Source organism: Equus asinus, chromosome 6 (assembly GCF_041296235.1).
Source record: "Equus asinus isolate D_3611 breed Donkey chromosome 6, EquAss-T2T_v2, whole genome shotgun sequence".
Classification (NCBI taxonomy): domain Eukaryota; kingdom Metazoa; phylum Chordata; class Mammalia; order Perissodactyla; family Equidae; genus Equus; species Equus asinus.
Window position 1 is genome coordinate 79,961,811 of NC_091795.1, and position 13,159 is coordinate 79,974,969.

A 13,159-nucleotide genomic window follows, 5' to 3' on the forward strand; every position below is an offset into this window, starting at 1 on the left:
ACAAAATCCTACCCAAATGCTCTCATCTGTATCTCCTTTATTTTCTAAATTCAATAGTCAATGAATCTCAACACCCCACAAACTCACTGTCACATCCTCAAGAGCAAAGAAGTAAAGGCAACTCATTTATAAAATAATAAGAACTACCATTTACTGACTGCCAGTATCTGCCAAGTAAGGGGTAAGTACTTAGCATGTATTCTTTCTTTCTTATCCTCGCACAAACTACACAAGGTAGTAATTATTTTATAAATGAGGAAACCAAGCTGTACACAGAAAAAGCTAAATGACAGAACTAGTAAGTGGCTGAGTGAAGATTCAAACCCAAGTCTGGCCAAAGTCTGTTTTCCCTATGACACAATGCTGCCGCTTCTCCATGGTAATCAGCGTATCCACCACAGTGCCAGAGGTCTAAAGTTTGGGTAAAAGATCGTAACAGTTATGAAATGCCACAAAATATCTAACCTGCTTGCAGTTTTCCATGTGTTTCTTTAAGCCCTCTATGGTCTTCCTCCCCACTGCCTGGCAGGTAGGACAGGAGACACTGCCTTTATCCACGATTTCTAAGTACCATTGCTCCTCCAAACTGCCTACAAAGAAGAAAAAGGAACACCTTATAATCTGCAGTATTCTCCAGAAACAAAAAGCACAATCCCAGAACTTAGGAAAAGTATCATAAAATGGTTTTTCCTCTTCCTGGGGAAGAGGCTCTTGCTGTGTACAACTTGTAGAAATAATTTTTTTCAGACAGTGAGGAGCTTCTTAAACTCCTCAATCCCTCATGATAAAAACCATCTGAGAACCACTCCAACGCCCAGTGGTTTAAAAAACTGGGCACTATTTTCTTCACAGCTTTATTGAGGTATAACTAACAGTGGGTGAGTTTTCATACAGCATACAGTAATGCGATACTGAGACATGTAACAGCCAGGTGCTGAGTGTTTCCTATGTGCTTGAGACTTTGTTAAATGTTTTTATCCCATTTAATTTTCACAACAACTCTGACTGCCTTTATTATCCCTATTTAGAGACAGGAAACTGAAGCTTGCAGAACTGAAACAAATAGAAGCAGGTCAGAAAATTAATGAAGGGCCAAAACTTGAACGAGTATCTGACTGACCTCCAAACTCATGCCCTTAATAACTCCCTCCTTAATGAAACGCTTTGGTACATCATTCCTTTACCAACAACAACAAAACACAGAGTGAGAGCACTAGATCCCACAAAGTTCCCAGCAGAAGGCATACCTGCCGCATAAGCTGGTGGTTCCTTCCGAATACGACGAGCCTGGGATTTGGGATTCGGCTGAGTTTTAGGCCGCTGCTTCCTCCCTGATGCAAGACAGAAACTTGAAGCCCAACAGCGCACCTTTGCTAACCCCTCTCTAGTACCCAAATCTCTTCCCTCCTACTCTCAACACCCTCTGCCCCACTCCCTCAAACGACTGACAGAAGCAAAGGGTAAAATAAGGCAGGACGGAGGCCAAACCTTGTCAGAAAATTCAAAAGGTTCAAAAGTGCTTCAAGGGCCAAAACCTAGGGTCTCTCTCCCGTTTACCCTCAAAGAATAAAGCCCAGGCACACAGGAAAAAAGAATCAGCAAAGTGAGTCCCTTGCCATAAAGCTTATGCTTCTTCTGAGGAAATTCTCGATAGTCCTCATCTTCTTCCTGCCTGGGTTTCCTTTTTCCTTTGGTTGATACTCCACCTGACCCTGAAATATACAAAAACAAACAAACAAAAGAACTCAGTATGGTTTATAAGTGAACATCTAGGCCTGTCTTCAAAACGTCATTCACAAGACTATCAACGGGTAAGATCATCAGCAAGAACAGGCCTCACAGAAGTATTTGTGACATTTTTAAGGAAGTTGGTATAACTTTTCATTAACTGAATCAACTTCCCCTTTTCCTTTTATATTGTTCTCCATTCCAAGTGATCAATTGTTCCCTATAAATAATAAGGGCCTTCAGGCAGTGTGCTTTGTTTGCTCTTATCCGAGGCTAACACTGAAGTAGGAGAATTCTTCAAGATAAAGGGCTACTAAGGATCCTTATGACTATGAGACTATGATCATCAAGAAAATTCTACCCAGAATAATCCTTACACCAGCCCCTACACCCTCAACAGAGGATCAAACTAGAACAATGGGAAAGAAGTTCAAATCATGTGAAGAGGAAAAGCTGATACAGTATAAACTAGAGAAGATCAGCAGAAGTTCACCCTGTAAAATACAAAGTTCACGAAGCTAACAGAATGCGATAGCCTAACACCTTAAAAATTTTAATCACTACTGAGAAATACATATATAGTACCTAATACTTTAAAAGCCATTTACAACAGCTACCTCAAAATATAACTTTAGCGAGTACTCTGCCTTTGGATTAAGACACCGATACCTTCAACATGGGAAGTAGCAGATGGTTTGATCCTTCTCATCTTCATCCAGTAGGTAGATTTTCGGAAGGATGCCGGAAAATCACTCACTGGTTCACATGAAGAGGCAGATGATGAGCCGCTTAAGGAGTCATCGTGAGGGATAGTGTACTGGAAACTATTATCCTTTATGGAGCATTGGGTCCTGCTAGTAACACGACAAAAGATATATACCACAAAGGAGGGTCTGGAGTAAAGTTCTTATTAGTTATTTTACATCATTAAAGATAAGCCAGTTGGTTACCTGTGCAAAAAACTAAGGAGCCTGATAATATTTTTTTTTAGGAAATTTAGTATTTTTATTTTTATTTACTTTTCATTGCAGTAACATTGGATTATAACATTATATAGCTTTCATATGCACATTGTAATATATTTCAAATTCTGTGTAGATTACATCATGTTCAGAAGCGTGATAATAAAAACAGCATTTGGATTGAATCTTCTAACAATTACAATGGTTGATCTAACACAACATATACAATTATTATTACACTTCATTGTAATCAGAAAGAGTAAGCAGTCCATGTAAATGATCACTCTGCAGCCCAAGCAGGCAATCCCTCCTAGATTCATTAAAGAAAAGAAAGTAGTCAAAGTAACAGGGCGTTCTGTGACCCTTCAGAAGATCCCCCAGATCTGTAATCAAGTATGTTCAGGCCTCCCTATTTCTGACAGAAAAGACAATAACTAAATAGTATCCCCAAGAATAAAGAAGGAAAAAAACAGTTTGTAGGCTCCAGTCTGATCCATCTTCCTTCTCCCTTAGCCTCTTCCCTAAATCCTGATAACAGGGCTGCCCTATCTTACTGAGACAACATGATACTTTGCTCCCATAGCTAAAGTAAGGGTGCTATCTTGTATGAGTTAAGGTGGACACAGAAGTCTGGTATACAGCTGGACCCAAATCCCCAAATCTAAGACTAGTCAGTACATAGTTAAACATTACTGAGTAACTACAAAGTATCTTCTAGGCAGATGAGGACACAATAGAGCAGCAGTTCTCAAAGTGTGGTCCAAGTGAAGCGGTAGGACATTAACTATAAATAGACTGTGAAAGGACAGGTATGTATATTGTCAAAACCAGCTTAGCAAAGGCTTTGAAAAATAAAATAATATTTGAAAAAACTGCACAAGTCTCAGACTAAGCCCTGAGCTGCTACTGTGAGACAGACCCAAAATCTATCAAAAGCTTGGAGAACTAAAATAAGATTTGAAACACCTGAAAAAGTCTCAGACTAACCCCTGAGCTAGGTTACAGACCTGGCGTACAAGACAAGACTTAAACCATCCTAGCAAAGACTCAAAGAATAAAATTGAGATTGAACCAATGCCCTCAGAGGGTAAGACTGAACTTATGATCTGAACTTAAACAGGTTTCCTGCTAAAATAAAAAAAGCAACATACTCCAGAAGATTCTAAAAAGACAGAATCTATACAAATAATACAATCGTGAGAATAAATTCCAAAATTATGCAATACACAAAGAACTAGGAACATGTGAGAAATTCTCAAAGGAACAGATGCTAAACAGGTATCAACCCCAAGATAATCCAGATGATGGAACTATCAAAGACTTTAAAGCAGCTATTATAACTAAGTTCCATGAAATAAAGGAAAACACAAGTGAAATAAAGGAAAAAGTAGGAGTTATCAGCAGAAAACTAGATACCATAACAAACAACCAAATAAAATTTATAACTGAAAAATACAATATCTGAAATAAAAACTCACTGGATAGGCTCAGTAATAGAATAGAGATGACAGAGGAAAGAATCTATGAACTGGAAGACAGATCAACAGAAATTATCCAATCCGAAGAAGAGAAAAAAATTGAAAAACAGTCAACAGAGCCCCAAAACCTGTGGGTCAATATCGAAAGGTCTAATTTAAGTGTTATAATCCCAGAAGGAGAGGAAAAAGAGATTGAGGCACAAAAATATATTTGGAAAAAAAATAATGGCAGAAAATGCCCCAAATTTAATGAAAGACATAAATTTACCGATTCAAGGAGCTCAACAAACACTCAATAGGATAAACTCAAAGAAAAATACACTTAGACACATCTTAATGAAACTATTCTAAACCAAAGATTTAAAAAAATCTAGGAAGCAGCTAGAAAAAATTGACATATTACGTACAGGAACAATGATTCAAATAATCATGGATTTCTCAACAGAAACCAAGGAGGACAGAAGACAATGTAACAATATCTTTAAAATCCTGATAGAAAAGATTTGTCAGTCCAAAATTCTATACTCAGTGAAAACATCCTTTAGGAATATTTCTTCAGATGAAGAAAAACTAAGAAAATTTGTTGTCAGTAGACCTGCTCTAATGAGAAATGCTAAAGAAAATTATTCCAGGAAGGAATGATTCCGTGAAGGAAAATGATTACCTGAGAGAAATCTGAGTTTTTAAGAATGAAGAAAAAGCAACAAAAATGGTAAATAGCTGGGTAAATATAAAAAACTCTTTAAAGCAAAATTTTAACATTATCAGGTAAGATTTTCAATATATGTAGATGTAACAGATACGACAGCTATAATTTAATGGTTGGAAGGCAGGGGGTTAAAGGAATCTATATGGTTATGAGGCTTCTACATTTAAGTGAAGCGGTAGGATATTAACTATAAATAGACTGTGAAAGGAAAGGTATGTATATTGTAACTCCTAAAGCAACCACTAAAAGAGAGAGAGCACTAAAAATCAAATAGATATATTAAAATGGGACACTAAACATTCAAATAATCCAAAACAAGGTATAGAGGAACAAAATACAGGATACAAAGAACAAATAATAAAACAGTAGACCTAAATCTAACCATATCATAATTAATTTAAATGTGTATAGTCTAAACACTTCAGTTAAAAGTCCAGATTGACAGAGTGAATAAAAAGGCAATATGCTAGTATATACTGCCTATAAGAGGCACACTTTAAATATAAAAACATATATAGATTAGAAGTAAATGGACGGAAAAATTACACCATGCAGTCAGCAAAGACAAGAAGGCTGGAGGCTATTTTAATATCAAATAAAACAGACTTCAAGACAAAGAGTACTGATAGAGATAAAAAGGGATACTTCATAATGATAAAAGTAAGAAATCATCAGGAAGACATAATTACTGGATGTGTCTAATAATAGAGGCTCAGAGTATACAAAGCAAACCTGATCAACTGAAGCAAAAAATAGACAATTTTACATTCTTAGTAGAAAATTTTAAGACCTCCTCCTCTCAGGAATTTATAGAACTAGACAAAACTTCAGTGAAGACACAGAACATGTGAACTACACTATTACCACTTTGCTCTAGCTGACATTTACAGAACACTACATTCAACAACTACAGAATATACATTTTTTTCAAGTGCACGTTATGCATTCACCAAGGGAGATCATATGGTGGGCCATGAACTTTAAACTTAAAAAGATGAAAATCATACACATATTCTCTGACCACATCAGAATTAAATTAGAAATCAAGAATAGTAAGATATATAAAATAAAAAATAAATCTGGAAATTCAATGATCTACTTCTAAAAAATTCACCAATCAAAAATGAAATCACAAGGGAAATTCAAAAATATTTTGAAGTGAACAACAACAAAAAACACATATCAAAATTTGTGGGATGCAAGTAAAGCAGTACTTAGAAGGAAACTTAAAGCTCTAAATGCTTATATTGGAAAGAAGATCTAAAATCAATGACTTAAGATTCCATCTTAAGATACCTTAAAAAGAAGAGCAAAGTAAACCCAAAGTAAATAAAAGGAAAAATCCAAGAAAGAGGAGAAATTCATGAATTTTAAAACAGACAACAAAGAAAATCTAGTTCTTTGAAAAGATCAACAAAATTGACAACCCTGTAGCTAGACTGATCAAGAAAAAAAAATGCCAGAAATGAAAGAAGGGTTGTTATCATAGATCACACAGACATTAAAATAAGAGAATACTTTCAACAACTTTATGCCAATAAATTGACAAGATGAACAAATTTCTTGAGAAATACAACTTACCAAAATTGACATAAGAAACTGAAAATCTGAAAAGCTCTGTATCTATTAAAGAAAGTGAATTTATAAAAATCTTCTCAAAAAAACAAAACTCCAGACCTAGATGGTTCCATTATTGAATGTCATTGCAGTGAGGTTTTTTACAAAAAGAAGGGGAGGCATAAAAATCAAAAGGAAAAAAGTAAAACTACTTGCAGATTATATGTTTGTTTACAAAGAAAATCTCAGGGAATCTACAAAACAATTACTAGAACTAAAAATGAATTTAGCAAGTGGCAGGATATAAGGTTAACACATAAAATCAATTGTATTCTTAGATGCTGGCAAAAAGCAACTAGAAAACAAAATTATAAAAATAATACCATTTACAATAACATAAAGAACACATAAAATATCTAGGAACAAATCTAACAGAAGACATCCAAGCCTTTTTTTTCGTGAGGAAGATGAGCCCTGAGCTAACATCTGTACCAATCTTTCTCTATTTTATGTGGGATGCTGCCACAGCATGGCTTGACGAGCAGTGCTAGGTCCACGCCAGGGATCCAAACCTGCAAACCCCAGCCACCGAAGCAGAGCATGGTTAAGCATGAACTTAAGCACTAGGCACTGGGCCAGCCCCTATCCAAGACTTTTACAATGAAAACTACAACACATTGGTGAGAGAAATTAAAGAAGATCTAAATAAATGGAAAAATATTGCATGCTTATAAATTAGACAACTCACTATTGTTAAAATGGCAATTCTCCCCAAATTGATCTATAGATTCAATACCAATCAATACTCCAGCATGCTTCTTTCTATAGAAACTGACAAACTGATTCTAGAATTTATATAAGAAGGCAAAGAACTTAGAATAGCTGAAACAATTCTGAAAAAGAACAAAGTTAGATGACTTACCCTATCTGATTTCAAGACCTGCTCTAATGATACAGTATTAAGACAATTCGGACTGGCAAAAAGATAGATACATGTACATCAATGGATGTACATCAATGGAATAGAATAGGGAACAGACCCACACATATATATGTTCAATTGATTTTTGACACAGATACCAAGGCAACTGAAAAAGGAAAAGAAAGATTTTTCAACAATGGATATATAAATGGAAAGAAATTAACAATGATCCTTACTACACACCATACACAAAAATTAACTCTAAATGAGTCATAGACCTAAATATAAAACTTCTACAAGAAAACACAGGAGAGGGACTGACTCCATGTCCAAGTGGTTAAGTTCATGAACACTTTGGCAGCCAAGTTTTCGCCGGTTCAGATCCTGGACATAGACCCACACATCACTCATCAGGCTATACTGTGGTGGCATCCCACATAGAAGAACTAGAATGACCTACAACTAGGATATACAACTATGTACTGGGGCTTTGGGGAGAAAAAAAAGAAAGAGGAAGATTGGGGCAGATGTTAGCTCAGGACCAATATTCCTAACCAAAAAGAAAAAAAGTTAAGACAAAGGTGATATCCAAAGAAATGTGGGGAAAAGGGACAGAATTGGAAATAAAAAAAAAAAAATAGGAGAAAATCTTTGCAATTAGGGATGGCAAAGTTTTTTTTAACAGAATACAGTGATTAATTTAAAACTTTTGCTCTTCAAAAGACACCGCTAAGGGGCTTGCCTAGTGGTGTAGTAGTTAAGTTTGCACACTCCACTTTGGCAGCCCAGGTTCACAGGTTCAGATCCTGGGTGTGGACCTACACACCGCTCATCAGGGAAAGTTGTGGCAGCATTCCACATACAAAATAGAGGAAGATTGGCACAGATATTAGTTTAGGGATAATCTTCCTCAAGCCAAAAGATGAAGACTGGCAATGGATGTTAGCTCAGGGCCAATCTTCCTCACCAAAAAAAAAAGACACCATTAAGAAAATGAAATGCAGAACTAGACCTGATGGCCTAGTGGTTAAAGTTTGGCAAGCTCCACTTCGGCAGCCTAGGCTGGTTCCCAGGCACAGAACCACACCATTCATCTGTCAGTAGCCATGCTGTGGTGGCAGCTCACATAGAAGAACCAGAAGGACTTACAACTAGAATATACAACTATTCACTGGGGCTACGGAGAGGGAAAAAAAAAAGAGAGGAAGATTGGCAACAGATGTTAGCTCAGGGTGACTCTTTCCCAGAAAAAAAAAAAGAAATACAAACCATTACATGTAGAATATATTTTTTAAAAATACTACAATTCAACAAGACAACAAACAATTTTTAAAAATGGGCAAAAGATACAAACGGACACTTCACAAAAGAAGATACATGAATAGCCAATAAGCACTTAACAGATGTTCTACATCATTATTCATCAGAAAACTGCAAATTAAAACCACAATGAAATACCACTATACACCCAGTAAATTAGCTAAAATTAAAGACTTACTCTCAGACACTGCTGGCAGGAATGTAAACTACTACTACCAATTTGGAAAATGGGAAATTTCTTTTTTTTTTTCTTCTTTTTGTTTTTTATTGAGTTACTGATAGGTTACAATCTTGTGAAATTTCAGTTGTACATTAATGTTTGCCATTCGTGTTGTAGGTGCACCACTTCACCCTTTGTGCCCACCCCCCACCCCACCTTTCCCCTGGTAGCCACTAATCTGTTCTCTTTGTCCACATTTTTAAATTCCTCATATGAGTGGAGTCATACAGAGATTATCCTTCTCTAACTGGCTTATTTCACTTAACATAATTCCCTCAAGGTCCATCCATGTTATTGCAAATGGAATGATTTTGTTCTGTTTTGCAGCTGAGTAGTATTCCATTGTATACATATACCACATCTTCTTTGTCCATTCGTCTGTTGATGGGCACTTAGGTTGCTTCCATGTCTTGGCTATTGTAAATAATGCTGCAATGAACATTGGGGTGCATAGGACTTCTGGAATTGCTGACTTCAAGCTCTTTGGGAAGACACCCAGTAGTGGGATGGCTGGATCGTATGGTAGTTCTAGTTTTAATTTTTTGAGGAATCTCCATACTGTTTTCCATAGTGGCTGCACCAGCTTGCATTCCCACCAGCAGTGTATGAGAGTTCCTTTTTCTCCACAACCTCTCCAACATTTGTTACTATTAGTTTTAGATATTTTTGTCATTCTAATGGGTGTAAGGTGATATCTTAGTGTAGTTTTGATTTGCATTTCCCTGATGATCAGCGATGATGAGCATCTTTTCATGTGCCTATTGGCCATCCGTATATCTTCTTTGGAGAAATGTCTGTTCATGTCTCCAGGAAAATGGGAAATTTCTTAAAAAGTTAAACATACTCCTGACATATGACCCAACCAACCTAAGATGGTAAATACCATCTCACCAAATAAATACCATCTTAGGTATTTATCCAGAGAAATGAGAGCATTTTTCCACACAGAGACTTGCACATAAATGTTCAAAACAGTTTTATTACAAGTAAGGACCTCAAAATGAGAATAACCCAAATGTCTACCAAGGTAGATGTCTACACAAATTCAGCAATAAAAACTATTTTTCATTCAAAATCATTATTCTGAGTGAAAGAAATCACACAAAAGGAAAACATACTGTATTATTTCATTTATATAAAATCCTAGAACATGCAAACCACTGTACAGTGACAGAAAACAGGCCAGTGGTGTCTGGGGACAAAAGTAGAGGGAAAAATGAATTGTAAGGGAACACGAAAAAACTTTTGGGAGAGATGGAAATGTTACCTTGATTGTGGTGACGGGTTCAGGGGTACTTACATGTCAAAGCTGATCATAGCGTATACTTTAAATATGTGCAGTCTATTGTACTTCAATTATATCTCAAAAAAAGTATTAAAAATTTTTAAACGAGAATTGGCAGTCCTCTAGGGACAAAACCCACCATCCCAAACAATGAGAACAAACTCTACTAGAAAGATTTGATAGTATCACCAGGCCATTAACAGTCAAGTTGCAGGAGACTCCTCTTACGAAAGTGTCTTTATAGGAACTTCTTTACTGTCAGTGTAGGACTCAGATATATCCATATCCCCTCTCATGAATAAGCATGAGCATAGTAAAAAAATCAATACTTCAGATCATCAGCATGATTAACATCTTGGGGATTCATTCAACGTAGTTAGGGAATCCCTCCCTCCAGGTCTCTGTCTTTTATTTTTCAAGGACTCAACAGAAACAATTCTCAAGTATTTTATACTATCTACCTATCAAACCAAGGCATTTGATTATTTGTTAAAAACCAGATTAATCTCAAACTTCCCTTTCCATAAATATGACAAGAAAAAGCTTTTGGTTCAAACAATGATTATCATAATTGCAGTGACTTTATAATTTGCTGTCTGTAGCACTACCTTTCACTCTCAGCATCTGATCACAAAGATGAAAAGTTTAACCCATTTTCAACTCCTTTCTGATCTACCAAGAATTTTTAAGAACCTCTAGTTCATTCTATAGGCGCAAATATTTCGATTTCATTAGAAGAGTATTTTAGTTCATCTCAGTATCCTTTACAGCCTTCTTTTATTCTACCCAATCCTTAAAAGGTGATATTCTCCATGGTTTGATCTTCTACTCTCTACTAGTCTCATTTCTCAGCAATATTCTCAAATTTCACAATCTTCTGGGAAGCCAGTTAAAAAGAAGGATTCCGGGGCTGGCCCGGTGGCATAGTGGTTGAGTTCTCATGCTCTGCTTCGGTGGTGGCCTGGGCTTTGTGGTTTGGATCCCAGGCATGGACCTATGCACTGCTGGTCAAACCACGCTGTGGCAGCATCCCACATACAAAATAGAGGAAGACCGGCAGGGATGTTAGCTCAAGGACAATCTTCCTCAAGCAAAAAGAGGCAGATTGGCAACAGGTGTTAGTTTAGGGCCACTCTTCCTCACCAAAAAAAAATAATCCCAACACTCTAACCTCAATGATTCTGATTCAAATTAACAGGTGAAGGTTCATTAATCTTCATATTTTTTTACCAATTACACACTTGCTATCTCATTAAACTCTTTTACCTGTTCACATTCTGTTCTCTCTTCTGAAAAAATACCTTTTCCTTCGGCTAACTGAATTATTCCTTGACTTTCAAGTCTGTTTAGGAGTGACTTGCACTGGCAAGCCTTCCCTTCCAAACTATCATTCTCCTTCCACAAAGACTATACTAAATTCCGGTTGAAAAATACTTAATTACACCATATTGTGTTGATCTACTTGCCTATCTCCCCTTTAGACTGTTAGTTCTGTTTTTCATATCTCTGTATCTAACCTACTACATAGCTGGCAAATAGTCGATACTCAGTAAATGCTATCTGAATGAATTAATCCCTTCCAACGAGTATCTAGTTAACAAAAATCTTTTCTGTATTAACAAAAATGGAAAAGATTAGCTCATTCAGTATACAAAATAACACACCACTGTTGAAGCCAAGTAGTTTGAAAACACAAGGATTTCTTACAGCCACTTTTATCAGTTTTTCCCATGTATTTTTCATGGGTCTTTTCATCAGTCTTCTCCCACATATCAGTCTTTCCCATTTATCATCAGTGTATTCCTGAGTACATATTTGATGTCCGAAGAAATGCAGGACTACTGAGTCATTTTTACTATAACTCGTATTTTTTTTTTTTTGCAAGCTAGATTTTTCTCCCCCACACTAGCTTTAGCCTTGCACTGTCCAATCAGGCAGACACTAGCTACAGGTGGCTATTTCAATTTAAATTAATTAAAATTAAGCACAATTTAAAATTCAGTTCCTCAGTCACATTAGCCACATTTCAAGTGCTCAAAATCCATACATGGCTAGTGGCTACAGTACTGGACGGTGCGGATACAGAACATTTTCATCATCATAGGAAGTTCTATCGGACGGCGCTGGCGACACAATTATAAAAGGACCTCACAAAACCTCACTTACTTCTTAGCTCCCACGATCCTCGTGCTCCTCTGCTGCTTAAAGGACGTGGGTCCCGGAGTCTAGCAAATCGCAAGCACATAAGTGAATGATAGGGACTTCTGAACCTTGGCCACAAAAAGACAAATTCCCCGTGCCCAGAAGAAATGAAGCTCTCCCGGGGCAACTACCTCAAACGGAAGGCGGCAAGACTTTTTAGGAAAAGTATGCCGTCCTATCTTCCTAGAGAGTCAAGGCAGGTGACAACACCAGAGCCTTCACCTCTTCCATTCTCAAACCCCTGTCCCAGATAAGAGGCTCTAAAAGGGAGGTGAAAAGAGAGAACAACGGATATGGAAGGTACTGGGATAGCAAAAGGAACAGAAACCAATGGCAATCTGGCGAGGAACTGAGTCCAAGTAGGAGAGGAAGAGGCAGCCGAAAGTGGGGATTTGGGGAAATAAGGGGGGACAGGTAGATCTGACCCACAAGGGTGGGGCCTACGATGGCTCTGATAAAACCAGTTGTGAGCCTGGGACAAAAGCGAGGTACCGCGTGTCGCGGGCTCGACAGCGCTACCCCTAAAGCATAACGGTCAAACCGAGAAACTCACGGCGGGGACTGCACCGAGTCTGGAAGACATCACTCCCTCTCCACGCCTAACCAATTCACCCAAGGGCTCCGGCCAGACCAACGCCACTTCCGCTCTCCTCTCCTCTCCCGGATGTGGAGTCGGCGCCGCCGAGCCCGGTTCGGAACGTCTACTTCCGCCTGGCTGCTTCCGAGGGGGCTGCAGCCCGAGTGAGTCACGTGACGAGCCCCCCCTCCGATGCCTC

At 37.6% G+C, this 13,159-nt stretch overlaps 1 protein-coding gene across 2 annotated transcripts in view; it reads right to left on the reverse strand.

Annotated features, from left to right (window-relative positions):
- ZNF512 (zinc finger protein 512) overlaps positions 1–13,120 on the reverse strand; it is a 30,355-nt gene extending 17,235 nt beyond the window's left edge. The window contains exons 1-6 of one of the 2 annotated variants that reach the window (XM_014850389.3): positions 12,937–13,120; positions 12,348–12,406; positions 2,398–2,579; positions 1,617–1,712; positions 1,248–1,331; positions 466–590 (exon numbers count right to left, since the gene is read on the reverse strand). In XM_014850389.3, the coding sequence (XP_014705875.1) occupies positions 466–590; positions 1,248–1,331; positions 1,617–1,712; positions 2,398–2,579; positions 12,348–12,406; positions 12,937–12,966 (576 nt within the window). In that variant the 5' untranslated portion in view covers positions 12,967–13,120. Of the gene's footprint in view, positions 1–465; positions 591–1,247; positions 1,332–1,616; positions 1,713–2,397; positions 2,583–12,347; positions 12,407–12,936 lie in introns of both variants that reach the window. The other variant, XM_014850388.3, reaches the window with a different exon arrangement.
- Between the last annotated feature and the right edge of the window lie 39 nt (positions 13,121–13,159).